This window comes from Rhinolophus hipposideros, assembly GCF_964194185.1.
Source record: "Rhinolophus hipposideros genome assembly, chromosome: 6".
NCBI classification, from domain to species: domain Eukaryota; kingdom Metazoa; phylum Chordata; class Mammalia; order Chiroptera; family Rhinolophidae; genus Rhinolophus; species Rhinolophus hipposideros.
The window spans coordinates 72,047,117-72,072,373 of NC_138052.1; the positions used below are offsets into that span (position 1 = coordinate 72,047,117).

Genomic DNA, 25,257 nt, shown 5'->3' on the forward strand with positions numbered 1-25,257 from the left:
AGTGTTCGCAGATAAGAGTAACAATCATGGTGTCTTTTTGAGGATTTCATCTCAAGACAGGAGTAGAGTCTAGCCGCTAGCATTTCCCACATTCCATATGCCTGAGGCAGACAGGCACCGACACAGCTCCGCATTTTTCTCAAGGTAAAATATATCGTATATGTGAATTAAAAAAATAATAATAGCGAAGTTTCCCTCCTGTAGATCTTTGCTCAAGTTACAAGCGGGAAACCTCGTTTAGTGCCCTAAGAAATCTCGCGATATTTTGGTGGTCTCCTCTGGCGGGAATTTTGCGGAAGTGACGCCCTGCTCGGCGGCACGTCATCCGTCGGAAGTGCTGTCGCCTCCCAGAAGCGTTGGAGAAGGAGTCGCGTTTACACGTTTTGCACCCCGTGCAGGGTGGAACCTTTAGGCAGCGTGTCTGATTCTTTGCTGGAAGACGTGCGCGGTTTTGCTGGTCCAGCCGCGGCCTTGCGGTCCTAGGGGAGGGCCACACATTTGGTCTTTTTCCACACGTACAGGAGCTGGCGGCGGGCCGCGCAGCACCTTGAGCCGGCCTCACCATGTTAGTGCTGTTTGAAACGTCCGTCGGCTACGCCATCTTTAAGGTAGGTGGGAGATTGAGTCGTTGGAGGGGAAGGTGGGTGTTGGGCAGGCGAAGAGAAGGAAAGACCTCAGGAGAGGACGACACTGCTCAGAATAGCGTGGGTGCCTTTTGTGTCCCTCTGTTCTGCAGGGGAAGGCTTTGGGCCAGGGAGGCGCGTGCTTCGGTGAACACGTGGTCCCGCCGTTTGGGGTGCCGAGTTCTGGGTTAGAGGTATTGGCTCGGTTAGAAAGGTGGGCAGCAACCGTATTAGGTTTTACAGGCTATGCTAAGCAGTTCGGGTTTTATTTTGAGTGTTTTGAAGAATGAGAAAGGTATTAGGAAGAGGAGTGATCCACTTGGTCTTTTAATACAGTTGCTGTGCTGTGTGGAGAATAGATTCCTATAGGGCAAGATAGGAATCAGGGATGTTTTTGTAGTAATCTAGACAAAATAAAATCACTTGGATTAAGGTGGGTTTGAAGGGAAATATCGGGAGAATTTTCAGGGTAGACCTGATGGGATTGGTTGATGGGTTGTGTGTGGGTCCTTGGTTTACGTAAGTGGGTGCGTGATGATGAGGAAAAGAAGAGCAACAGGTTGTTGGGTTTGAGAGGGAGGCTAAAAAGTTGCGGTCGGTGCTATGTGAGGCTTGCGACGTCTATTAGACATGGAAATGCAATCGTCATTTCCAGTTTGAAGTCTAGAGGAGACATCTGGGCTGGTAGTAATCAAATTGAGTAGGTTGTTTTACTAGGGAAAATTGAAGTTAAAGAGTTCATCAGCACAGAAATGTTTGAACAACGGGACATTTGAATAGTGGGATGCTACAGAATTGAAATGTTAGGAAGAATGAGGTAAATTGAGTGCAATCCACGTGCCAGGCACTCTTCTGAGCTCTATAAATATATGAATACAGTAATGAAAAACAAATGTTTCATATATAAAGCAGAAATAAAGCTAGGTAAGATGAGTATAGTATGATTCTAATTGTGAATCAAAAACTGTCTCGCGTGGGTGTAGAAAGTCTGGAATGGTACATACCAAAATGTTGATTTGATTTGGGAGAGCTTTTCACTTTTTATTCTCCTCAAGTTTCTCCTCTGACATTATAAAATATATATACGTTCTTGTTTTTATTTATTTTTCAATTACATTTGATACTCAGTCTTATATTAGTTTCAGGTGTGCAGCATAGTAGTTAGACATTTATGTAATTTATGAAGCAATCTCCCCTATTAATCTAGTCTCCACCTGGCACTGTACATACTGTGTTTCCTCGAAAATAAGATCTAACCTGACAGCTCTAATGCGTCTTTTGGAGCAAAAATTAATATGAGACCCCGTATTATATTCTGTTACATTATAAGACCGGGAACTTTAAAATATAGTAAAATAAGACCAGGTTCTATTTTTGATTTTTTTTTTTTTTTTGAGGAACCTCCATACTGTTTTCCATAGTGGTTGCACCAATTTGGCAATCCCATCATTAGTTTATGAGGGTTCCCTTTTCTCCGCATCCTCACCAGAAAGTACACTTCTATTTGCACTTATTACATTTACTTGTTATTTTTAAGAAAACTAATAAAATAGTAATTAACCCAAAGCTGGCTTTGCTTATTTTTCCTCTCATTGGAGTTGTCTGTGATTGCACTATTATTCACTGCTGATTTGAGTGAAGCTAATAGAATCTCTTGAAGGCAACTTGGTAGCCTCTGTCAATATAAGATTTGCATATCCTATATGATTAATTAACTCCATTTCAGTAGTTCTATAGACATGCAACATGTATGCATACAAAAATGTTTTCTGAAGGATGAGGAAAAATTATAAATAACAAATATTTAATAATAAACAAGGCGTAAGTGATGGTATATTCATACACTACAATTCTAGGTTGTTAAAACGTAGAATTACGTCCATGATATGCTAAGTGTGTAGTGTGATTACTAAAAGTGCATAAATAAAATCACAGAAAGTTTTGAAGAATATATCCCTAAGTATTAATGACTGTTTCATCGATTAAAAGTGCACCTTTTTTTCCTTTGCATTTTTAATTTTCTTACTTGAGGATGTGTCTTACAATTGATCGTATAGGATAGGATATCCATATTTTATGTTGACTGCTGCCAAATTATCTTCAAGAGATTATTGGTTTCATTAAATTAAGAGTGAATAAAAATTATTTCTCTATACCCTCACCGGTACGCTATGTGATAAGTCAAATACTCAAATATTAGGGTAGGATCAATCCTAAAATCCATATTTCTCTATATTTAATATCCCTGAGATTAGGATATCTTAAAATTGTTGACGGGTCAGTTTAATTAATAGTGTAAAATAATGACATATTTTTAAAAGTGTTCTAAAGAAAGCTTTTTGATGTTGTATGAATGTGATCTTTTTTGAAGGGGTTAAGGTCTCCTTAAAAATAGAAAAGTTTTCAACAAAGACCCCCAACTAGATCTGAATTTTGTCTAGCTATTAAATGTTCTATAATACTGTTTCATTATCTTAGAGAGAAAAGTAGCTTCCACCACCCTTATTTTACATGTACAGTTGTACTTGAGCCATTGATTTGACCAAGAATTTGTGCTGGGTAAAAACACTGGGGCATTATTTCAGAGAGAATTACAGCTTCTACCATCCTCATTTTACATGTACAGTTGTACTTGAGGAATGTAGCTATATATACATGCCTAAACTATGTCGTTTAAACAAAATTAATATTTATATATTTATTACAGGTTTTGAATGAGAAAAAACTTCAAGAGGTTGATAGTTTGTGGAAAGAATTTGAAACTCCAGAGAAAGCAAATAAAATGTAAGTCATCTTGAAACTAAGAATTTAGATGTTCTTTGTACATTTTCCCCGGATTCATATGTTATATTCATAACGTTTTGTTTTGAAATCTATTTCAGGAATAATATTGATATGAGCCTAATTAATAGGTTCCTTGTTTGGAGCATAGGTTATCCCAACTAATTTCTATTAGTTGCAGACTAAATTGGACAGCACCACAAAATTACTGTTTTGTAAGATATTTGAAAACACAAGTTGATTGTGAATTAAATATAAATTTCTGTTAAAGGTAATACTTGTCAAAAGCATGGGCTACTACTGATTGATTTAATTTTAGTTTCTCTAAGTTAGTGATAGTCTAATATTTTTTAACTTAATTTGCAGTTTGTTTATGCTTTCTGACTTCTACCTCTTAGCTTCTTCTGGAGTGATAACTAGGTAGTAAATCACTAGAAAGGTATACATGAATTCCCCAAGGTCTCTGGATGAGTATAACGTTGATGCCCAACTTAAGGAATGAGTGGTGGAGGAGAGAGCTAGAGCTCACTTTCCCTCAAGGTAGATACAAGATGGCTCTTTCACTCTCTGGGAATCACCTTTTGGAATAGCCCATTTGGTGAGTGTGCTCCTAGGAAGGACCTAACTGAGCTCTTGATACATTATGGATAATTTGTGTTATGTCCTTGGGTCATTTGATAATTCATCCGCTAGTGCTAATAAAAACTTGCAAGAATAGAAGGAAACTACTTAAGCTTGCTAAAAGTTTTGAACCCAAAGAAATGTCATACTAAGCAATTAGAGAAACAAAATACAGAATTGCAGCATTTGTAGTGGCAAAAACCCAAAATTTGAAATAAGTCAAATGGCCATGAATAATGGAATCATTGAATAAATTGTAGTGTATCTGCAGATCTTTTTTTTTTTTTTTTTTTTTTTAAGATTTTATTGGGGAAAGGGAACAACTTCATTGGGGAACAGTGTGTATTTCCAGGGCTTTTCCAAGTCAAGTTGTTATCCTTTCAATCTTAGTTGTGGAGTGCTCAGCTCAGCTCCAGGTCCAGTTGCAGGGTGCACAGCCCACCATCCTTTGTGGGAGTCAAACCAGCAACCTTGTGGTTGAGAGCCCACTGGCCCATGTAGGAATCGAACCGGCAGCCTTCGGTGTTAGGAGCATGCAGCTCCAACCGCCTGAGCCACCGGGCCAGCCGTATCTGCAGATCTCTTGTCCTGGAGAGAGGTCCGTGATATACTGAGAAAAACCATGCTCCAGAGTTTATATAGTGTGATCCCATTTTTGCTGTGTTGTTCTACATCTGTATGTGTATTTATGCAAGTACAGAGAGATAAGAACACATGCCACCTCAAAGGGTACAAATGGGGGTGGGGTAATGCAGAATAAGATGAAATTATTACTTTTTCTTTAGATCTTTGTTAAATGTGTATTTAAGGGCCCACCAGGGTGTTCTCTGACCAGGTAAGAAAACTTAGCTTAAGCTTAATAACACTATTTTAGACCGAATTGAAGGCTGGTTTTCCTTTGTAAAGGACTGTATGCTTCAACTGGCTGAGTTAACTTGATTCATTGTTGTCAATGATGTATTCTTGTTGGAACTGAAGCTAAGTGATCTCACACAAATATTCGTCACTACCACTGAGACGACAATGAATTAACGTGTGTATTTGTTTCGATATAAAATGATGTTACCCTGCACATAATGTATGGGGAAGAGGGGATAAAATAAGAGTGACAGGAATGAGATCTGACAATAAACTATTGTTAATGGCATTTGTATGGGATGGGCAAATCAAATGTCATGAGATTCCTGACCTAAAATGGACTCTTCAACCTTTTCTTAGGCCACTTCTACCATGTGCTGTATAGTAAAAGGCGTCTCTGTGCCTGGTTTTAAGCAGCAGAAGCTATGCATCTCAAGCTTCAGTGTTTCTTGTGATTTGGATGGGGTAGCAAGCCTCTCTGCTACTGTTCTATGCTTCCTTCAAAACCTAGTCTTCTCTATAATAGTCCAAACATTATTGGCCTAACATTTAGAGAAACTGGTTCTTTCATAAAGAATATCTAATTTTTCGCCCCGATATCCAATGGCAGGAAAGTTTCTTTTATTGGTGTATGCTTTACAAGCAGTCTAACACTGTTTTTTAAATATGTGGCTTTTGCAGAAATCAGTATGCACCCATAACATTTTTTTTCTTTAATTCTAGAGTAAAGCTAAAACATTTTGAGAAATTTCAGGATACAGCAGAAGCATTAGCAGGTAAAGTCAAAGACTACCTTTCTGTTTTTACTCTTGGCAGTTTGTTATTCTTATTAAAAAGTTTGCTTCAGTTGCCTGAGTTAACCTTATTCAATGTTGTCAATGATGCATTCTTTTTGAAACTGAATTTTAGTGATCTAACATATTCGTCACTACCACTGAGACAACATTGAGTTAGCTTTTTTCACCATAGGGCTGGTTTTTCCCCACATGTGATGAGAGCTGAGAAGTGGTTAAGTTGATCTCCCTGTGGAAACCAACAGCATAATGCTAAAGCACAATTCAGTAAAAGCTGTTCTACAAGGGACCAAGGTAATGTGGTCAAGCACACAGCTCTGATCATTTTCATCCAAGGGTAAAGTTGAGAATAGCCAGGATTCATAGTTGAAATATTAATAAAACAGCTCATCAGGGGTGCATTTTTAGCTTATTACAAGTTTTAGGAATACTAATACAGGTTTGTGCGTGTGTGTTTTTTAATATAAAAGCAACAGGCATGAGAGTTGTTACTTAAAGGGGGCATGATTTTAATGATTTAGAAGAATGGATGACTCATCCTCCAACTAGTCCTTATGGTGGGATAATAATAATACGGTTTATTAACTAGGCTTGGCTTCAGTAGGCAGTTGGATTTTTTTTAATGTTGGGGAAAACAAGGCCAGATATCAAACCCTAATCATAAATTTTCAGTTGCTTAAATTCTATATCAAATCAGCCAACTACTTGGTGGTATAATTTGAAAATGAAGGGCCATATGGAAGAATATGGCTTAAAATTAGGCAAGAATTTGACAGACCCAAATAATTTTATCAGCCATAGGAGAAGGGATAGTTTTCTTGTGAAAATTAGGAATTATATTTTATTATTAATGGGCCACCCCAATGTTGGCAAAGAGATAAGAAGGAAGACCCAACAGTGGGCCAATTTTTAAAAATAGCTCTAGGTTTGCTTCAGCCGTCAGTAATTGAAGCCTCATCATAGAGCCATAAAGCACAACTATTGTAATTTTTGTCTGGAGACTTTTAAAGGATAATTCTGTTAATCACAGTTTTAAAATTAAATATGGGTAGAATTTTGGTAAAATCCCAAGGAAGATTGTGTTACCTATTCTCCAGCTCTGGGGCTCATTGTTCACATAGACTGATTTGAACAGCTCCTGGAGTTGTAAAGTGCTACACCCCCGATCCCAAGTGGCTTCTTGAATTGCTTTTTGGTATATTTCTAACCAGTCCTTATTAAACTATTAAATGTACAAGTCCCACCTCTACTACCAAAACATGAAGGTTTTTAATATAGCTAATGTATCGATTACACAGTGATTGTCAGATTTTGTGCTCACCACTCCAAAATTATTTAATCCTTGATACAATCCTGTGAGGTAGATGATAGTATCACTGTTTTACAGGTGATAAAACTGAGGCTCGGGAGGTATCTCATTTTCCTACCAAGCTTTTGGTATATTCCTTAAAATAATGTAAGATAAATGAGTGAAATGCCATACCAGGTGAGAACCCTCTGACCCTCTCCCTCTGTCTCTAAGTTCATGAGGGCAGAGACTATGTTGTTTATTGTTAAATTCTTAGATTCTAGCACATATATACATATTTTGGAGTAAATGAATGAAAGTAGTGAGCTCTATCAATAATCTGATCATAGAAACTTTTGCGATGCCTTTTCCCATCTATTCTTTACCAAAAAATTGAACGTTACCTTATTACCTACTGCGTTTATAGGGCAATTTTGACATGACGGAACCAAAACTCAGTAGCTGTACGTGCCAGAGTATGCATTTTAAATTGTATAGCCTAAGAAAGAGTCTGATGGGGTGTGATGTCAAGAATTTATATTGGTCCCAGAAGTTCAAATATGCCATTTGCATGGAGAGGTTTATTTTTACTCTTGGTCGAATTTTCAAGTTACAGGTTTTTCAAATAGCCACAGTAAAATTTGGCTAGCCTACATCTGGATAAGTGGGAAACTACTAAGGGCTGCTCAGCAGTGTCCAGTAGAAAAAACAAGTCAAAGACTCAGCCTCCCTTTATCCCCGTCACTGTCTCTGTATACCGTCTTTTAAAAATACATGTCAACAGTAATTAACAGACTTGATAAAGGGGAGATAAATGTTTGTAAATGTTAGAATAGATCTAGGGTAGAAAGTTTTACTTTTAAGAAATTTTAAATAAAGGAGAACACAAGGTTAAAGTACAAAAAGAGATATGGAAGATTGAAAAGTAGGAGCAGGAAATTGAATACAAGTGTTTAATTATGAAAGATTAACAAGTTTTAAGAAAAATACAACTCTTAATAGAAAGGTGCGTTATACGGAGTCAATGTTGTACAAAGTGTACAAGGTTAAAAACCAGCAAAAATAGCTTGAATCTTAGTTCCTTAGAGTGTGGAAGCTTTTCTTGGAACTGTGTGGTAGCCAGGTGGTCTTTGCACCTTTCATCTTCACAGATAACAGATAAAATGGAGTTGTAATTCGGATGGATGGAGATGTAGTCAGGAGGAAAGAGCAAGCACCCAGCTGATTATGATTAAACGCTTGGCCTTAGAAGTCATGACAGACTTTATTCCTGCCACGCATACTTTAAATTCAGCTAAAACCCAAACAAATAGAATTGTTAATCCAGGTGGGTCCAGAAAATCTTAAGTGTGGGTTGAAGAAAGCGTGGGGATTATAAGTAGCAGATTTAGAACTTGTCCAAATGAAAACAGTCCCAAAATTGAATAGGTTATGTTTGGTAGGAAGTTCGCTCACTGGAGGTTTACACGCATAGGCCTGATGACTCCTCTGGGTCAAGGATTAGCACTCGGTTGTGCTTGCACTGCAGCAGAACCTCCAGAATGTATACACTTCTTATTACTAGATTTTTGACAGGATTTTAGGTTTTGTCACAATCCAGAGCATCAGGCCAGTCTGGGTGGTTGTTTCCCCTACCTCTCCCAATTCCCAAGTAGATTGTTTATAGCCTTTTATGATTCTAGCTCTCAGTTCATGTGGCGTAGGGATACTGGATCTGCTTTAACTCCTGGTCTGGAGTGGAAATCAGGGTGGCAAGATTAGATGAGATTATGAAATGTGTAATTTGTAAAACATTTTAACATTTATCATTTCATTGCAGAAGTAATGTTAAATTCAGCCCTTTTGAAAGGAAATGTTTATTTTGCTTTATTTTAAAAATTTAAATAAGATCTTAAGCTCTTACAGTTAAAAATTTGAGAATTAATTCTTGTTTTCCTTTTTTCTGAAAAGCATTCACTGCTCTGATGGAGGGCAAAATCAATAAGCAGCTGAAGAAAGTTCTGAAGAAAATAGTGAAAGAAGCCCATGAGCCCCTGGCTGTAGCTGATGCTAAACTAGGAGGAGTCATAAAGGTAAAGTTATGATTTTCTTTCATGCCTGCTAATAAGAGCTCAGCATAGTGACTGCATAGCCCAGCCTTTGTGATGAGTTGTTTATCATAAGTTCTCATACTTGATCTTTTTTTCCTAGGCTAGATAATTGATTTCCAATGTGATTATCAGGACTAAGCATACGTATGTTGATTGTAGAAAATACAAATACACCAAAAAGTGATTTTAAAAAATAGCTTTAACCTTGTCCCGCAGAGATGATCTGTTAACACTTTATACATACCCTGCCATATTTTTGTTTTAACCTCATTTTTTTCCCCCCAACACAAATGGGGTCATGACATTTCTTTTTTAGTGTATGTGTTTATTAGGAAATTTTAGTAGGAAGTAGATTGCTAGAAATTAAACGTGGAGGGAAAGTGGAAAAACAGGCCTCCAAACATGAAACGTAGAACAATTTGAGAGCCAGTGGTGACAGTTTGATTTTGGATTCTTGAAGTAAGGATTATATTATGTTGTAGGTTTTTTAGGTAGGAAAGCCCTAAGGCGATTTGAGGGATTTTAAAGCCAGGATTTAAAATTTAAGAAATTTGTTTAAATAGATTATTTCTAATACTATCAGGTAATGTAGTTTCCTGTGATGGTGTCAATCTCTTATCTTCAGCCTTTGAAGTGCCCACAAATGTTAGTTTATATTTTTCTGTTAAAAACATTAACTTTTAGTATAATAAACATACACACAGAAAACAAATTGCTGAATAGTGGGTTTGAGTATCTTTAATTTTTTTCTTTAAAAAGATTTTACACTATTAATCACATATGTCCTAATTATTTGATTCTTAAACATGATACAATATGTACATTGTTGTGTGCCTATCATTATATGCATTTGATGAACTGGAGATTTGTATGAAAGTATTGCAAATACATTGCAGTGGGACACAAGCAGGTGTGGGGAACAAAATTTATTGTGTAAAAACTTAAACTGTACTTATGAAGATTTATGTATGTTTGTACACATACATATTAACACGTATGTGTTTGGAAGTACTTAAGGGATTCAAACAGTTATTTATCTGTAGCAAAAGGGCCTACGACGCAGAATTTTGCTTTTTATTCAGTTCCCCTTCTGTATAGTACTGTTAAAATCTGTGTGTATTACCTTCGTAATTTTAAAAAGAAGCTAAATGTCACAGTAAAAGATCTCTCAAACCAACAAAATAAACTACTAGGTTAAACGGTATCTTTTTACAGCTTTTGATTCATGTAGACAAGATATCTTCCAAAAAACTTACACCAGCTTTGATTTCCACCAACAGTATAGTGACACGTTTTCCCCACAAACACTAGAAACTGCTTTTTATGAAATTGAGAAATATGTGTATTCAGTGCTATCTGAATATTTAATGATTACAGGAAACTTTTATTTCTTTATTTAATACAAATGTTCTTGTTTTTATAGGAAAAGCTGAATCTCAGTTGCATCCACAGTCCTCTTGTTAATGAACTTATGAGAGGAATTCGTTCACAGATGGATGGCTTAATCCCTGGGGTAGAACCACGCGAAATGGCAGCTATGTGTCTTGGATTGGCACACAGGTGAGATTTACTGAAAAATAAAACCAGCTTTTTTTTTTTTTTAACTTTTATTTATTTGTGTTTTTCCAGGACCCATTAGCTCCAAGTCAAGTAGTTGTTTCAATCTAGTTGTGGAGGGTGCAGCTCACAGTGGCCCATGTGGGGATCAAACCGGCAATCTTGTTGTTAAGAACACCACGCTCTAGCCAACTGAGCTAACTGGCTGCCCCAAGTCAGCTTAGTTTTTAATCAACAATTATATAGCACTGTTCTAAGCATGTTATACATACTAATTTAATTCTTGTAGCAATCAGTAGTAGTAGTACCCTCATTTTACAGCTGAGGAAGCTAATGCCCAAAGTCAATACAGCCAGTAGGTAAGGAGGCCATTGCCTGGACTCTAAACCTCACCATAGGCATTTCTACCCCTGTAATGTTGGATCCCACAATTCTTGGGCTTTCTCTTTTTTCTCTAATCTCTGCTAAATCATTTGCTACTCCATCTACTTCGCATGTCCCCACATTTTCTCATCTGCCATGATCTCCTCTTATAGTAAGAGAGACTTGCTTGTTTTGCTCTGATTTTTGTGGCGTTTTTATAATTCAAAGAGAAGCACATTGACCTATCATATTTAATCAGAGGTCTATTAGATTAGAACAGGCATTTCTTCTATACTGTAGTTATGTTTCTGAAAAGCTTGACATTATGTGAAGTTGCACTAAATCAATAGCTTATGAAGAAAAAAATAATTTTAAGGGTAAACTACTCAATACCTATGCAACTTTGTAACCAGAGCACTATCAAAAACAACCGTAGAGGGGTGGACTGGTGGCTGTACGGTTAGAGGGCGAGCTCTGGGCAACGGGGTTGCCAGTTCGATTCCCACATGGGCCAGCTAGCTGCGCCCTCCACAACTAGAATGAAGTTAATGAGCTGCTGCTGAGCTTCTGGGTGGCCAGATGGCTTGGTTGGGGCGCGGCTCTCAACCACCAACTTGCCGGTTCGACTGTTTGACTCCTGCAAGGGATGGTGGGCTGCGCCCCCTGCAACTAACAGCTGGCATCTGGACCTGGAGCTGAGCTGCGCCCTCCACAACTAAAGATTGAAAGGACAACAACTTGACTTGGAAAAGTCCCGGAAGTACACACCGTTCCCCAATAAAGTCCTGTTCCCCTTCCCCAATAATAATAAAAAAAAAACTAAAAAATGTTAATACAGTAAAAGCGATGTTAAACTTATATTAAAAGAATACGATAGTAAATAGGTAGGTGTGTTTGAACAAAAAATATTGAGCATAGATTGATGGAAAACTAAAGCTCTGCTAACTTAGACAAGCAAAATGCATAAATGTCTGGAAGAACTTGGTAATAAGCATTTCTGAGGGAACAAATAGCTAAACTGGGTCAAGATTCAAACTTGTGATTAATTGGCACTGTGTACAACAGTGGTAGGCAATCAGATATCTCTTAAGAGGACATTTGGTTATGTGTAGACATTTTTGGTTGTCACAGAGTGGGATATCATACAATGCACAGAATAGTCCCCCACAACAGACTATCAGGTCCATGATGTTAATAGTGCCAAGATTAAGAAACCCTTGTATACAGTATTATTTCTTCATGGCTTTCTGTTTTCAAGTGTTACAGTGTTGTTGTTTTTTCATACCTGCTGGTATAAAGCATTAATATGTTGCAAAAATCATCTGTGAACCAACATGACCTGCACTACACAGCATTATCCTAATTGTCATTCATAAATTAATGTTACAGAACTATAGGTTATAGCAGGACAGATGTATTATTTCTTGCTAAATGTGTATTTTCTGATCTTATGTATTCTTGTTCAACTGATTTTTCCACGTAGAAAATATTTTTTAAATGTAGCTCTAAAGGAGGGATTTGGGTAAAGAGTTTCAGATGTTAATATAAATGCAATGATTTTTATAGATGCTGTCTTAGTAATTTGTTATTTTCTGCCTTCTCCTCAGCTTATCCCGATACAGATTGAAATTTAGCGCTGATAAAGTGGATACCATGATTGTTCAGGCAATTTGTAAGTATAGTACTGTGAAGTCTATTCTGACTATTCCACATGGTTTTTTCCTACTATTAAAACTGTACCTTTTATAATTCTGTCTGTTGATGGAAAGAATGGAATTAGCTAGAACTTTTAATAAGTAAGTAAAGTGAAAAATGCAGACTAGAAAAAGGGAAAACTACCCATAATTTGACTAGTTAAGAGTAATGTGAATTATACTATATAAATCAATTCATTTGTCTTTCCATGAAAAAAAAAAATGCTAAAACCATGAGTGGGATCTGTATTGTGTTGTGTTTTGGTTTTTTCACTTGGTTTTATAATAAATCATTCTCCCATATCATTAAGTGATGTGTTTTGTGGGGTTTTTTTGTTTTTTGTTTGTTTTTTTTTTGAAACATCAGTCTTAAACGATTTCCATTTTTAAAAATCCCCTTAAATGGGATTTCTGGGTATATACCCAAAAGAATTGAAAGCATTTATTCAAAGAGATACTTATATACACCCTTGTTTATAATAGCATTAGTCACAATGGCCAAAAGGCAGAAACACCCATTAACAGATGAATGGATAAACAAAATGTGGTATATACACACAATGAAATATCCATTCTTAAAACAATGACAGTCTAATGCATGCTACAACATGAACGAATTTTTAAAACATGCTAAGTGCAGTAAGCCACACTCAAAAGGGCAAATATCGTGTGATTCCTAGAATCGGTAAATTTAGAGACAGAAAGTAGAAGAGATTACTAGGGATTAGGGGGAGGTAGGAATGGGAAGGAGTTTGGTGGATATAGAGCTTCAATTTATGATGAAAGAGTTCTAGACATGAATAGTGGTAATGGTTGTATAACATTGTGAATGTACTTGAAGCCACTGAAATGTATACATTTAAAAATGGTTAAAGTGATGAATAAGTTCCTGTTTTTTGTTTTTTCATTGTAATCTGCTGCAGCCTTGTTGGATGACTTAGATAAAGAACTAAACAACTACATTATGCGGTGTAGAGAGTGGTATGGCTGGCATTTCCCCGAATTAGGAAAAATTATTTCAGATAATTTGACATACTGCAAATGTTTACAGAAAGTTGGTGAGTAACTTTAAGGCATTGAAAATAATTTATTTGCATCCTAAAACATGAGTTAAATTTTTTTCTTACCAAACTTCCCAGATTTTTTTACAATTTACATTGTTCTAGGAGTATACCTATAGCTATATCAATGTCTGTCACATTACAGAAACAAAATTAACTTAAAGTTTGATTTTGATGGCCCATGCAATAGAACATGGCTCTAACTTGCTTTTTCTTAAACTGGCTTCTCACATTCATGTGAATGTGCCTCAGGGAATCCCCCATTAATAGGGACACCTATAGACTTGGGGGATATCCTGAAATATATTAATAAGAATATCAAAAGTAATATTGCTATCTATACTGTTAGTATTATATTCTATACTAATAATACAGTAATATTATTAGTAGAGGAACCTGACTATTATTACTGAATATGAGTTAGTTGGCTCACACTATATTATCACATTACCACCCCAACAATTCTTGGCCCAAGTTTCAGTATAATCTTAATTACAAATTATCTATTACAGTATTTCATGGGGTGGTGTGTGTATGTGTGTCTGGTTTTTTGGAGGGAGGTAGTGGGGAGAGATTTTAATCTCTATAATTAAGCCGTTACATAAGGAAAATTACTAGGTGAAACTTGTTCACTTTTTGTTTTGTTTAGGCACCATTTTCATCGGCTTATCTTTACTTTTAGTTTTGACTGGTGGATTTTATATAATTTGTTGGAGTGATTTTTCTTCATTCTCTGCACACATTCTATAGGTGATAGGAAGAATTATGCCTCGGCTCAGCTTTCTGAATTACTGCCAGAAGAAGTTGAAGCCGAAGTCAAAGCAGCTGCAGAGATATCTATGGGCACAGAGGTTTCAGAAGAAGATATTTGCAATATTCTGCATCTCTGCACTCAGGTAAACTATACACATAAGGAAACTAGTTGTGGTACCAACTCTGTAACAATCATTTTCTGGTGGCAATGATGATTTTTAAACTTATTGTTTACCTGATAAATAAATATGAAGGTGTTCAGTCACTACCTCATCTGATGCCATCTTGATTTACTAATATATACTGAAAGGGAAGTATATGCTAAAATGAAGTTATGAGTACTAGTTTATTTGTATTGTTGCATTGTGTGAATTATGAGTTACAAATCCATTAAGAAGGCAGAGAAGTATAGCTTGAGTTATGCAATTCTAACACGTTTGTAGCCTGTGGTGATATTTTTACTCCTCATTTGGAGATAACTATGCAAGAATCAGAGAGGATGACAAATGTCTACTCTTTGGAGGGTTTTTGGTTTTCTTTTAAAGGAAGGCACAGCTCATTGTGGCCCATGCGGGGATCAAACCAGCAACATTGGTGCTACCAGCACCATGCTTTAACCAACTGAGCTAACCAGCCATCCCTGAGGTTTTTAAAAAGAACAGTAATATTGGCTAACATTTTAGGCAGTGTATTGGGTTGTTTACATACATTATCTAATAAAATCTTCCCAACAACCCTTTTATAAGAACAGGTAAGAAATGATCAGTTTTCCCAGGGTTGCACAACTGCTCTACAATAATTTAGTTTTAGACGTGAATTTTATGCTATTTTTACTCTTAATCATTTATGAGTTATTTATTTTGTTTCTTATATTAGGTGATTGAAATCTCAGAATATAGAACCCAGCTCTATGAATACCTGCAAAATCGAATGATGGCCATTGCACCCAATGTTACAGTCATGGTTGGGGAATTAGTTGGAGCACGGCTTATTGCTCATGCAGGTGATAATTTTAATGTAATTTGTAAACATGGATAGAATTATTGTTTTCTAACAAGGATTTTTAAAAATCTTTAGCTACAGTTGTTAAAGAAACAAGTAAATGGTATATGAGTGAGGACGGAGGACCAAGTGTTCAATGATGATTTTTATTTGTATGCCTGATTCCTTTTGGATAATGAAGGCATCTTTAGTCACTACCTCTTCTGAGACACTTGTCCATTGTCAGAAGTTTGTTGTGCTTAATTACAATAATCAGGTGAAAGTAGGAGGATGAAATCAGTTAATATTTTATAATAAAAACTCATTAAAATTTGAATATTTTTAAAAAATCACAACAGTCGAGACAGTCATGCTGCTTAATGATGGGGAAATGTTTTGAGAAATGCACTAGGCAATTTCATCATTGTGCAAACATAGAGATAGTATTGTCTATTATACACCTGGCTATATGGTATACTGCTGTTGTATATGTGGTCTATTGACCAAAATGTCATGTGATGCATGATTCTATATACGCTTGCTTGAGAATCTGTTTTGCTATTGGATATACTATTTTATATTTTAATAAGAGTTGGCATACAAAAATATTTTGAAAAGATTTATAATAAAACAATGCGTGTGTATGGTGATACAATGACAGCTGCTAAGAAATACTGTAAATCACATACCTGCAGATACAATGAGGTACTAGTTCATTAGATTACTGGAGACATTGTAATCATCACAGATCTTAATATATCTACAGCAAAGTGTTCAGAATAGCTCCTTCATTGGTCAAATATGCCATTCAGATACCCTCGGTTGCAAGATTGGAATTATCTAGGCTGGTTTTGTTGTCTACATCCAAAATTTCATAGGTTAGCTGAACTTAATAGAAGTGAGAGATGCAGGGATAAGCAGAAATGTGTGTTTGTTGAATTTTAAACATGTATATCTAATGGTTTAGTGACCGCATTAATATTGGGGGTGTTTTCTGACAGAAAATCTATGTAACAAATCTAACAAAGCAATAATTTTGTATATCTAATTAGTGTACTTAATAAGCATATTTCCTCATTCATATCTTAACAGAGGTAAATAAAGTGTGGAGTTTATTGCTTAGTTCTACTATCAAGTTGTCCTAATAAGTTTCCATTTCTTTGTATGGGTTTTTTTCATACCTAAAGCAGCAGAATATTTGATATCCAAAATACATCTCAAAAATAGGGGCTAGATTGAGAGATGTCTGTAAATACGTTTATATCCTGTGGTATGCTAATGGAGTGTAAGATAGTAATACTTTTACTAAAATAAGTAAAATTGAATAAGCTTAATCTTCAGTTTGTCATACATATCACAAACTTGCTTTTGGTACTAATGGAATAATTACAAATGCTGAGGCATGAGGATTTTTAGGGAATTGCAAACTATAGAATTCTGTATTACATCCGATTTTTATTTACTCTGGTAGGTGTTGTGTTTAATGCTCGGAACTTTTCAAATACTTGACAGTGCATGCATTGTAACTACTTCTTTTGTTTTGAAGGTTCTCTTTTGAATTTGGCCAAACATGCAGCTTCTACAGTTCAGATTCTTGGAGCAGAAAAGGCACTCTTCAGAGCTCTAAAGTCTAGACGAGATACCCCTAAGTATGGGCTCATTTATCATGCTTCACTTGTAGGCCAGACAAGTCCCAAACACAAAGGAAAGGTGAGTTACAGTTTTCCTGAAGTAGGCCTTTTTTCTCTCCAAACAATAATACATTTTCCACATGCTTTCTAGTATGCAATAAATCTTTTCTATTTTTTTCCTCTTGAAATAGAGAATGATGACTTCTTTAAAAAGTACTTTGTATACTGAAAGAAATGGTTTGAAGAAAGTGTTATTGGTCCTGTTAAAGTATTTTCTTTCAGTGTGTTGGTATTTTCCTAGAATTTACCCATTGGTGGGGTTGGGTGGGTGGCACATCAAAAGTATTCTTTGTGGCAGGAAACCAACTTAACATCAACATATATGAATTATAAAAAAAATAATAGCTCTTTGCAATGTTGTCTCTATTTTACAGATGAGGAAACGGGCTTAAACAAATTTAGGTATTTTCAAGTTTTTTTGTAGGACACAGTTGAATAGAAGACTAAAAGTTCATAAAATTCAGAGCAGTGATGGGAGAAATAAAGGGTTCAATAAAATTAAATGTTAATTAGCTTGAAAAGGGAACTATACTTTCTCTGGATGACCTCATGGTGTAGAACTAACATCACTGAGTAGAAACTAAAGGAGGGCATTGGAAGAATAGTTTGAGCAAGTTTTAGACATGAACTACTAAAAGATCATTTCATCTATCAAAATGATGGCAGTATAACTGGTTAGCCATTATATTGTGGCAGAGATTCAAATGTAATATAGTTGGCTTGAGTTATATGATTCAAAATACTTTTGTAATTCCTGATTTTAAAAAAATCCTAGAGTGAATGTTTCTAACTTTCAGTTCTCTATTAGATTTCTCGAATGTTGGCAGCCAAAACGGTTTTGGCTATCCGGTATGATGCTTTTGGTGAAGACTCCAGTTCTGCAATGGGAGTTGAAAACAGAGCCAAATTGGAGGCCAGATTGAGGACCTTGGAAGATAGAGGGGTAAGAAACACATTCTGCCTATTGCAGAAATGTTACCGGTTAAAAATGAACTGATTATGAGTAGTTAATGTACTTACTCAGTTCACCTGTTAAACAGCTTTATTTTATAATGCATTATAGTATGACTAATACATTCATTTTGTTCCCTGCTGTTAACAATTTCCCTTATATTTACGAAGAATTGATATATTAGAGTATATATTATAAAGAAATTGTCTAGAAAATTACTAATAATTTTCTTTTTCTTAGATAAGGAAAATAAGTGGAACAGGAAAGGCATTAGCAAAAGCGGAGAAATATGAACATAAAAGGTGAGTACGTTTGTTGGGGGGTGCGGGTGTGTAATTTCTGCTTATTTAAATATTAATTTGTTGACAGCAGTTTTTTTAATATAAACCGAAGTACTACAATATTCCCTTATTTTTTCTTTGCCACTTAGTTTTCTATGTTCAGTTCTAGTTTTTAATTATATACACATATCATATTTATATTATTATAATAAGTACATATATTTGTTTTGATTTTTTTCTTAATATTTAACATATTTCCAAATATTGACAGTAAATATTTGTCATTCAGAGTTCCTATATAGTATATCATTTATCAAAAAGAAAGATCATTCAATGTTAATCTAACCTATGTTTTTTGAAAGAAAAAAGTCTAAAAATGGCTAGGAGGCATGATAGTATTCAGACCTAAACATAAAATTAAAATGAACGTTTCTAGTCGTTACCAATAAATTCTACTTTTAGGAATTTTGTAATCCGTTAAGAGTTTTTTGGTTCTACCTCCTCAACCCCCAGTTCAAGCCATTGTTTCTCGGTATAGTTGTGTAGGACACAGCTCCCTGGTCCACACTGGTATTATGAGCCTTGCGCTCACCCTGGCTGAGGCAGTTGGTAGTTGGTCGGCCACACACAGCAGCTCACTCTGGCCGCTGGCTGGCACACAGCACAAGGTAGCCGCAGCACTCAGCAGCGTATGGCAGCTTACCCCAACCTCCGCTGCTCACTGCAGCCCAGCTCCAGGGAGAGCTGTTGTTCACAATCTTAGCTGTAGAGGGTGCAGCTCACTGGGCTATGTGGGAATTGAACCGGAGACCTTGGTGTTAGCAGCACTCCAATCACCTAAGCTACCTGGCCGGCCCCCATTAAGAGTTTTAATAATAAATTTTATGCTATAAGTGGGCAGGGAGAGTAATATACAGTAACATGAATTATAAATATATTTACATATATTTAAATATACACATTCAGAAAAATGGTTTTCCTTTATTTTGGAAACAAACCATATGTATTCGGTGTGGGCATTAATGTTTTATATTTCGTGAGTTTTCTAAGTAAGTCTGATTTGTTCTTAGTTGACAAATGGTGGTTCTTTGTTTCTTAAATTGTAAATGTTTTTAACCTATAAAAATTAAAACAGTCATGAGCCTACAAGTCAGCTTAAAAACTAAGAAACAGAATATTCCTCAGCTGTTTTGTACAATTTTTTAATGTTCACATGCATTATGCTATGACTTCAAACACATGTACTTAAAACACCAATTATGAGATTTAGTTCACGTTTTAGGCACTAGGTACTTCAATTTTATTCTTTCTGTTATGTTAAAACAAAAACAATCATTGGGTTTTAGGAATTCTATTCATATGTATCCCCGTTCAGCTGCCTCTTGGGATCTTATGATGAAGTCTCCTATATTAAACCTAATTGGGGTGTTTTAGTTTTCATTGAATTACTTTATATTCTAAAACTTGAATTGGTTCAGTTTTTACTTTCTAGTATATTCCTTTGGTATAACGAGATTTTCTCTGTTTTTCCTCTATGCTGAGTATTTTTCTGTACCCATAGTCACTACATTGGTTACTAAATCAGAATTCCTTTAGCTCACCACTTCTCTTGAAGTGTGATTGAGCTATGTGGAAGATATTAATACCTCTTTACCTTTTGGAAACTATTTGTTTTCCAAACTGCCCCAAAGTCACTAAAATGAAATAGCATTTTATGTTTTTGTAAGTATTTTTTGATGTTATTTCCTTTAAATCTTTTTAGAATTATTTTAATTGCAGATATTTGTAGGGATTTTCTAAAACTCTTTGGCTCTTTCAGTGAAGTGAAGACTTACGATCCTTCTGGTGACTCTACACTGCCAACATGTTCTAAAAAACGTAAGATAGAACAGGTAGATAAAGAGGATGAAGTAATTGAAAAGAAGGCCAAAAAAACCAAGGTTAATATTAAAGGTTAGTTTGAATTTTTTAAATGTCATTTATATTCTTATTCTTTAAGTACAGACTTCGTAAGTTTTGGGAAAGAACTTTATTGTGAAACCACTCCATATTGAAAGCTAGTGCTGTTTTAATAAGCCATTGTGTTCTCTGGGGATAGTTAGGATATAATTTGTCTGACTTCACAGAGGAATGTGAGAAGCATTTCTTTGACTATGTGGGAATACAATACATATTATACTAAATTTACCAAAACTTTAGTTTCCACGGCATGAACTGTTTTGAGAATCAGCTTAAAATAAAAGGAAAAAAAGTATGTAGTATCTAAATGAGACACTGAAATATTTTTGTTATATAGTTAAGTGTAGAATTGATGCAGCAGTGGTTTTCTTCATTGTTACGTGGAATGGACTAGAGTGAACACATACTGCGTAGCCTGCTATCATAGTAATGATATTTAAAAGGTGCTCTCCAGTGAACTAGGCTGTCTTGCAAAGTTGGTAAGCAAGTATTTCCATTTAGTAGCTTGACCAGTGTTGAGTGCCTACCATATAGTCTAGCAAAACAGGCATTTAAGCAATGACTGATTTAACATTTGGTTTCTAAGTAGCTCAGTGGTTAAAAGTGCACTATCAACAAATGTGGACTCCTGCCCTAGATGAAGAAAACATTTCTTTAACTCCTATGCTGCTATTTTTTGGGCTCCCTAAACCCATTAGTAACATTTGAAAACACCAGATTTGTGTCTTCACCTGTATATCCAGTAAGCTTTTCAAATTTAACATTCATGGATCTTTGCCACTCCCAGTCTGTTGCTCCACAATTTTCCCCATCCTGTAAAAGGCAATTCTGGTTACTTTGGCCTTTAACCTGAATCTTCTCTTACAACCCAAATCTATTCTGGCAGCAGATCCTTTTAACTATACTTTGAAAGTATATTCAGAATCTAACCACATGTCAAATCCACCATTTCTTAATGTAGTGGCTACAGTGGTCCTGTTATTCCTTAACTTGCCAACTCCTCCTTTCTCCCAAAATAACCTTAGCATTTTTTTTCTCTCTACCTGGAATATTTTCCCTCAAGATACATACATCATTCACTTTCTTACCTCTTTGAAGTATTTGCCTGACTATTCTGTCTAAATGTCATACGCATCGCCCTCCTCAGTGTTTCTCTTCCTGCATTATTTTTATAGTTAACACTGACTATTATGTAAAAATGTTGTGCAGTGAGTGTATCATGTACTTTTTGTCTCCCTACTTCTACTGAAATAAAAGATTCATAGGGACAGGGATTTTTGTCTCTTGTGTCTTGCTGTATCTTCAACTCTTTAGACTAGGGCATGGCATATGTAGGTACTAAATAAGATTTGGTCAATGACTTTTTAATGATACCTACCTATTATTGAATCCTTGTTCAAATGTGCCAAGCAGTGTGCTGTGTATTCTGCATGTATTATCTCGTTAAATCCTAGTAATAATCCAATAAGATAGACATTACTAAATTTTACAGATGAGGAAATTGAGTTTACATAGGTTAAATGACAACTCAGGGTCACAACACAGATTGAATAAACCCAGGACTGTTAACTCCAGGGCATAAACTCTTAATCATTTCTGATGTAAATGGACTACTCCCCAAAAAGCACTGGATTTGGAGATGAGATGAGATGAGATGATCTTCTTTAATTCTAATTTCTGTGCATAGCCACGTGATCATGAGAAATTTGCTTCTCTCTGAGCTTATAAATTACTTATGAAGTTAATAGTATTGGCCTAGGTAAGTGTTAGAAGGACCTTTTTATTTATAAAATTATATAATAAACATTGGATGGTTGACCAGAATGATAGGAAACAACTAAGATTCCAAGGTTTTGGGGGGAGTGAGGTCTGGTACAATGTTAATTGTTGTATCTTTACACTCTTCTTATTCAGTTGAAGAAGAAAAGGAAGAGGAAGAAGAAGAAGAAGTACTAGTGGTGGAAGAACAGGAGATATCTGTGAAGAAAAAGAAGAAAAAGGACAAGAAGAAACACATTAAGGAGGAACCGCTTTCTGAGGAAGAACCATGCACCAGCACAGCGGTTCCTGTATGTTTGTTTTTAATTACCAGTATTTTATTTCCACGGTCAGGATCTCCATATTCTACTCTCTATCAGAAATGAGTGAGCAGTCTTTTAAAAATGGTTTTCTTGATGGGAAAGCAAAAATAAAATGACAGTGTTGTATTTACATTATAAAATGCTATTTCCCAGCCCTAGATCCTTACTACAAAATGTGTTTGCTTTGAGTAGGGGAGAGAATATGATTTGCTACAGATCACTTTCATAAAGGTGATTTTTATATTTTAAACTTTTAATCTTTTCCCTCAAACTTGTTTTCAAGAGAAATATGTCTACTTTGCTTTTTTAAGGAAAAGTTATAACTCACCTGTACATTTACAGCTCTTTCAAAAGCACTCTTGGTTATTTTTCAGAGCCCAGAGAAAAAGAAGAAAAAGAAAAAAAAGAAAAATAATGAAGACTAATGGAAAGCAATCATAATTGAATCAACTGGCTACATCATGCTAAGGTTTCAGGAATATGCCAGAGATGCTCTCTAAAATAATTGAGGAAAGGTTGGATGAAAGTGACTATTCACCTATAGCTTTTCAAACCTACTTGTGTCTTGACATTGACTGTTAACTTTATTATGTCATAATTTCTTTGTTATACAAATAAAAATATTTTCTTTATATTTTAAGGCAGTTCTGTGATCTCTATATTTTAGGTAGAGAATCTGGCCCTTGCTGTATTTTATTTAGCATTTGACAAATATTGTTTTGATAATTATATCAGAAAAGTGAGAGTTGTGAATCATTAATTTGAAAATTGGAGTCTTGTTGGAATGTGTGGTGGTGAGGAATGCCTTTTGTAAGGCATTAATTAGGTGGGCCAATTAAGAATCTCACTCTAATATGACTCTTGCCTTTTTGGGTTTTAATTTGTTGGTTTTTTTTTTCTCCTATCTTTCTGCCTCTATTTAAATGTGTTTTATGTTCAAAATTTTTAAATTAGGTGAGCAAAACTTTTTGGCATCTCTTCAGAAAGAAAGAAATTGTGTCCTATCTTTATTTACTTGCTTGCAATTCCAAAAGGTGCAACAAACTAATTACTAAATCTAGACCCTGATTTGTTTCTAAAGTAATCTAAAAGGGACCTTTTGAAACTCATAATAAAGAATGGGGGATAAAGGGAAAACAAGATGAGTATAAATAGGTGTGAAGTGTAAAGTAGGACATAGAACACCAAAGAGATCTTTATTTGTAATAGATGCCTGATTGACAGTCATATAGTCATGGTAGTCACAACTTTCGTAAGACTTTCATGTGGCATCTCTGTGGGTGATGGGCATCGTGCTAAATAAAGCCCAATTCAGTGAAACATTCAAAGGGTGGAGTACTTAGAATGATAGCTTTGAGTTCCACCTTTGCTTTTCGCGTTATCTGGGCAAGTCAGCAATCCTTAACTTGTTTTTCATTTGTAAGTCAGAAATAATGGTCCGGTGTACCTCTCATAACAGTGGTTTGTAGAAAATGGTACAAATTTTCATAGATGTAAATACATTCCATTATTTTGATTAAATGCTGCATGAAGTACATGCAGCTACCCTTAGACAAAATTACATAATAGGGCTGTTTATTTTTCTCCCAGGAGAATGTCGTCATTTTACTCCACATAGTACCCTAGACTCTTAATTGATTTGGGACTTAACAGATTTTTATTTTTAACAATTTTTGATGAAAGTGACCTGTAGGCTGCCAAGTGCTATCTAGTCAAAGCTTTATATAAAACAAGATAGACTGAGAATACTAATTAGTAAACTATCGTAGTCGATTTGGGTGGTCTCCTTGTAGGCTGGTGGGGAAACCAAGTTGAATACCAGCACTATCAGCTTTAAGTGCTAAAGTCTTAACTGTTTAAAACACTAAGAGGTGAGTTCTGGTTCTTTGTATTAAAATGAAGCACTTGTTTTATTGAAGAACCTTGGAAACTTAGACTAAATTGGGAAGCTCGGGTGAATTTTGTATATAATTTTGATAAGCAAATTTGAAGAATTTTCTTGTGACAGCCACTTCAACTTCTGCTTAAAAATTGATTCTTCATTGCACTCCACCCCCTTCTCTTAGAAAATGTAAATTTATATTTTCTGGTTTAAACTAACTTCTATATCTCTCCACTGTCTTCTGGGTTTTCAGTATGCTTATCAAGACCTTGGCTGAGCTGCTGTCTCCAGAGCTCCAACCTTAGAAAACTTTCTACAGTTCTCTGTCCAATAAGAGTTGTCAATCCATTTGTTGCTTCTCGAAGGCCATCTTTTAAAACTTGGCTCTGGTTCATCCTCTGTCCTCAGCTATACCTCTGATTCTGAAAACTGCAAGCTACTCTATGTTGGAACATTTTTTAATACCTGAAAATTGGAATTTTGTTGGAATGTGTGGTGGTGAGCATATGGATGTTCATTGTATTTTCTCTTTTTCTTTTCTGTATGCTTGAAAATGATCGTAATTAAAAGTCTTATTTTTTAAAGCAATAACATGCTATTTATTTGCTTTAATTCTGAGTTCTTTGTCTCAGAAAACTTCCATGTTTGATCTGTACAACATTCTTGGTCAGCAAGCACTTGGGACAACCACTAGGGGCCAGACACTTGTTAGCCAGGAGAACTCAACAAAGCAGGAGATGCATCAGCTGCTGCCCTCGGGGCCTTCACAAAGGGAACTTCAAATCCTCCAGATAAGAAGGTCATGTAGTCATTTAAGTTCTTGTTGGAAGAGGGGGGAATGCAGAGAAGCAAAAAGTAAAGATCTCAATAGAAGATGAAAAATACGGAAATTTTGAAAAGAAAAGCTACAAAGTGGAGTTTGAGTTCATGGAAAAGAAATCATCCCC

General features: G+C 35.6%; 1 protein-coding gene across 2 annotated transcripts; it reads left to right on the forward strand.

The window, feature by feature from the left end:
- The first annotated feature begins 303 nt into the window (after positions 1–303).
- NOP58 (NOP58 ribonucleoprotein) lies at positions 304–24,901 on the forward strand. Of its 2 annotated transcripts, XM_081052214.1 has the most exons (16): positions 350–608; positions 3,331–3,407; positions 5,607–5,659; positions 5,853–5,971; positions 8,916–9,037; positions 10,479–10,615; positions 12,583–12,647; positions 13,593–13,727; positions 14,481–14,626; positions 15,360–15,486; positions 17,011–17,174; positions 17,964–18,098; positions 18,348–18,409; positions 20,208–20,341; positions 22,262–22,416; positions 22,803–24,901. In XM_081052214.1, exons 5-16 carry the CDS (start codon positions 8,930–8,932, stop codon positions 22,851–22,853), a joined length of 1,419 nt encoding a protein of 472 aa, XP_080908340.1. In that variant the 5' UTR covers positions 350–608; positions 3,331–3,407; positions 5,607–5,659; positions 5,853–5,971; positions 8,916–8,929; the 3' UTR covers positions 22,854–24,901. The 2 variants fall into 2 exon arrangements, with proteins under 2 accessions (XP_080908339.1, XP_080908340.1); XM_081052213.1 differs by lacking the exon at positions 5,853–5,971 and having other exon boundaries at positions 304–608.
- Positions 24,902–25,257: the final 356 nt, after the last annotated feature.